This window comes from Elephantulus edwardii, unplaced genomic scaffold, assembly GCF_000299155.1.
Source record: "Elephantulus edwardii isolate Elephantulus edwardi_28Jun2011 unplaced genomic scaffold, EleEdw1.0 scaffold00083, whole genome shotgun sequence".
NCBI classification, from domain to species: Eukaryota; Metazoa; Chordata; class Mammalia; order Macroscelidea; family Macroscelididae; genus Elephantulus; species Elephantulus edwardii.
Window position 1 is genome coordinate 7,224,286 of NW_006399833.1, and position 3,042 is coordinate 7,227,327.

At 42.1% G+C, this 3,042-nt stretch overlaps 1 protein-coding gene across 1 annotated transcript; it reads left to right on the forward strand.

The window, feature by feature from the left end:
- The first annotated feature begins 1,823 nt into the window (after window positions 1–1,823).
- On the forward strand, window positions 1,824–2,224 carry LOC102864473 (tyrosine-protein phosphatase non-receptor type 2-like). The gene is made up of 2 exons (XM_006889954.1): window positions 1,824–1,901; window positions 2,042–2,224. Exons 1-2 carry the CDS (start codon window positions 1,824–1,826, stop codon window positions 2,222–2,224), a joined length of 261 nt encoding a protein of 86 aa, XP_006890016.1.
- The last annotated feature ends 818 nt before the right edge of the window (window positions 2,225–3,042 follow it).

The window sequence follows — 3,042 nt, forward strand, 5'->3', positions numbered from 1 at the left end:
GCGGTTGGCGCAGGATAGAGCCGGGTTTAGAGCTGTTGTGCATAGGGTCGCTATGAGTCGGAAATGACTCGATGGCACATAACAACAACAGCAGTGGTCTTGAATTGAAGCTGCACACCTTCTAGTTCAGTTAGAAGATATTTTTCCTAACGTTTTCTGCCCTCTGGACTGCAAGTTGTTTGCCAAATGAGCCCAGTGTGGGTGGCTGGCTGAACTTTGAGGTTCCACCCAACTTCGCTTCCTTGGCTGGCCGTTATATTTCCCTATTGTCTCTGGAAGTGGACTCAGGGTTCAGGTTCTGGAACGAGACTCAGTGTTCAGGTTACCTATAGGAAAGGGAGAAAATCTAGGGAAAAGAAACTTGTGAGTTGCAAAAAAAAAAGGGGGGGGCTTTGGAGGTGTTGCTTTCAGGTGTACTGGAGAAGGAGATGGAGGACTTTCAGGTGTACTGGAGAAGGAGATGGAGGAAATTGGCTTAAATAAAGTTCTCCATACACACCAGGCAGCTCTCCTCAGGGGCCAGGCAGCTCATTTTCCCATTAATTTATAAGTTCAACAATCCTTTATTCATATAGGCATCCCTAGTGACATGTTGGGCTGCTAACTTTATGATCAGGAGTTCAAATCTACAAGCCACTCCACAGGATGGCAATATCCCACCACAGGGATTTACAGCCTCAGAAATTTAATGCAGGGTTGCTATGAGTCAGATCCAACCTGACAGCAGTGGGTTTATTAATTTAAATGTGTGCTTTTTTTTTACTAATCATTTTAAATGATTGTAATATCTGATCAGTTCTCTCATTAACAATGAATTCATTAAAAATTTAACTCGTGTTGATTTTATATTTGTATGAGAGTGATGTGAGAGTCATAGGGAGATCTGGTGGCTTAGTGATAAGTAATTGTGCTGCCAACGCAAAGGTACACAGTTCGGATCCATCAGTTGCTTCATGAAATAAAGATGGGCAATCCTCTCCGATGTGATTTACTGCCTCTTAAAACCCACTGGAGGGTCAGCTTTGAATCAGTTCCGACTCCACAGCACACAACAACAACAAACAGTGAGAGTCATAATTAATAGCTTTAAGATGCTTTCCAGGCTTCTTATGCAGAAGCTGTAGTGAACATTGGTTTCCATTTACTGGCTCTCGATCTTGAACAAGGTAATTAACCACCCTACATCAGAATCCACCCATGGGCTAGAATAAGGAGGTCTTTTTTTTTTTTTCTTTTTTTTTCTGCGTGACTTAATTAACTGCTATGCATCAAAAAGCTGGACAAGAAATGAGGATGACAGAAGAAGAATCGATGCCTTTAAGTTGTGGTGCTGGAGAAGAGAACTGAATATTTCACAGACTGCCAAGAGAACAAATAGATACATCTTGGAGAGGGTGCAGCCAGAATGCTCCTTAGAAGCAAGAATGATGAAGCTTCATCATACTTTGGACATGTTTCTAGGCGAGGCTGCTCCTGGGAAAGGGGCATCATGCTTGGAAAGATAGATCAGCGAAGATGTATTGACATTGTGACTTCAATAATGGGCTATATAGTGTCTCAGAAATTATGAGGATGGGGGAACTCTGGTGGCCTGGTGACAAGACGCTGCACTGCTATCTCAGAGGTACGCAGTTCGAATCCACCAGATGCTCTGCAAGATCAGTTGATGGCAAGAAATTATGACGGACATTCCCCGCCAGGGGCGTCGGGTGAGGGGCGCGGGGAGGCAGCCCGGCGCATGCGTGCGCCCAGCATCTAGCGTTCCCAGGATCTGTAGGGGCATGAGGCTCTTCACCGCTGGTGGCGCCTTTCACTTTGCAGCCATGTCTGTAACTGTCGAGCGGGAGTTGGAGGAGCTGGAAGCTCAGAATTGCTGGCAGCATCTGTACTTGATGATCACTGTCGGGTTAAGATGCAGAATACTGAAAATTACTATATTAATGCCAGTTTAGTGGACATAGAAGAGTCTCAGAGGAGTTACATCTTAACACACGGTCCACTTCCTAATGTGTGTTGTACTTTCTGGCTCATGGTTTGGCAGCAAAAGACCAAAGCAGTTGTCATGCTAAACCGAGTCATGGAGAAAGAATCAGTTAAATGTGCACAGTACTGGCCAACAAAAAATGACCAAGAGATGCTGTTTAGAGAAACAGGATTCAATGTGAAGTTCTTATCAGAAGATGTGAAATCATACTATACAGTACATGTGCTACCATATCAGTAGTGGTGAAACCAGAACAATATCTCACTTTCATTATACCACCTGATCAGATTTTGGAGTCCCCGAATCACCAGCTTCATTCCTCAATTTCTTATTTAAAATGAGAGAATCTGGCTCCTTGAACCCTGAGCCCGGGCCCTAGCAGTGCGATCTGGCACTTTTTCCTTAGTAGATGCCTGTCTTATTTTGATGGAAAAAGGAATGATATTAACATTAAACAAATGTTCCTGAATATGAGAAAGTATTGAATGGGACTTATTCAGACACCAGATCAACTGAGATTCTCATATATGTCTATAATAAAAGGAGCCAAGTATATAAAGGGAGATTAAAATATACAGAAACTATGGACATAACTTTCTAAAGAAGATTTGTCTCCTGCTTTTGATCATTCACCAACCAAAATAATGACTGAAAAATACAGTGGGAACAAAATAGGCTTAGAAGAAGGAAAATTTATGAGTGACCAGTGTACAGGATTGCCCTTTGTAAAATGCAAGATACAGTAGAGGAAAAGAGTGAGAGTATTCTCCGGAAATGTATCTGAGAAGACAGAAAAGCTAACATGGCTCAGAAGGTGCAACAGATGAGACAGAGGCTAAATGAGACTGAACCAAAAAGAAAAGATGGTTATATTGGTAACCTATTCTTGCTAAGATTGCATTTGTGTCAGTCCTTTTGGTTGCCTCCTGTTTTGGCTGGACATGTTTTTTTCAGCAGAATGTCCTACAAGGAATTAATTTTGCCCAGCAGACTTCTCTACTTATAGCTGACAGTGCTACATTAATCACTTAGATTTTTTTTAAAATTTTATTAGTTTT

Bases quoted from the DNA above. Each gene is read 5' to 3' on its own strand.
- LOC102864473 (XM_006889954.1), top strand. From the start codon at position 1,824: ATGTCTGTAACTGTCGAGCGGGAGTTGGAGGAGCTGGAAGCTCAGAAT. The intron at 1,902-2,041 runs GTCGGGTTAAGA...ATGGTTTGGCAG, and splicing joins ATCTGTACTTGATGATCACT to CAAAAGACCAAAGCAGTTGT.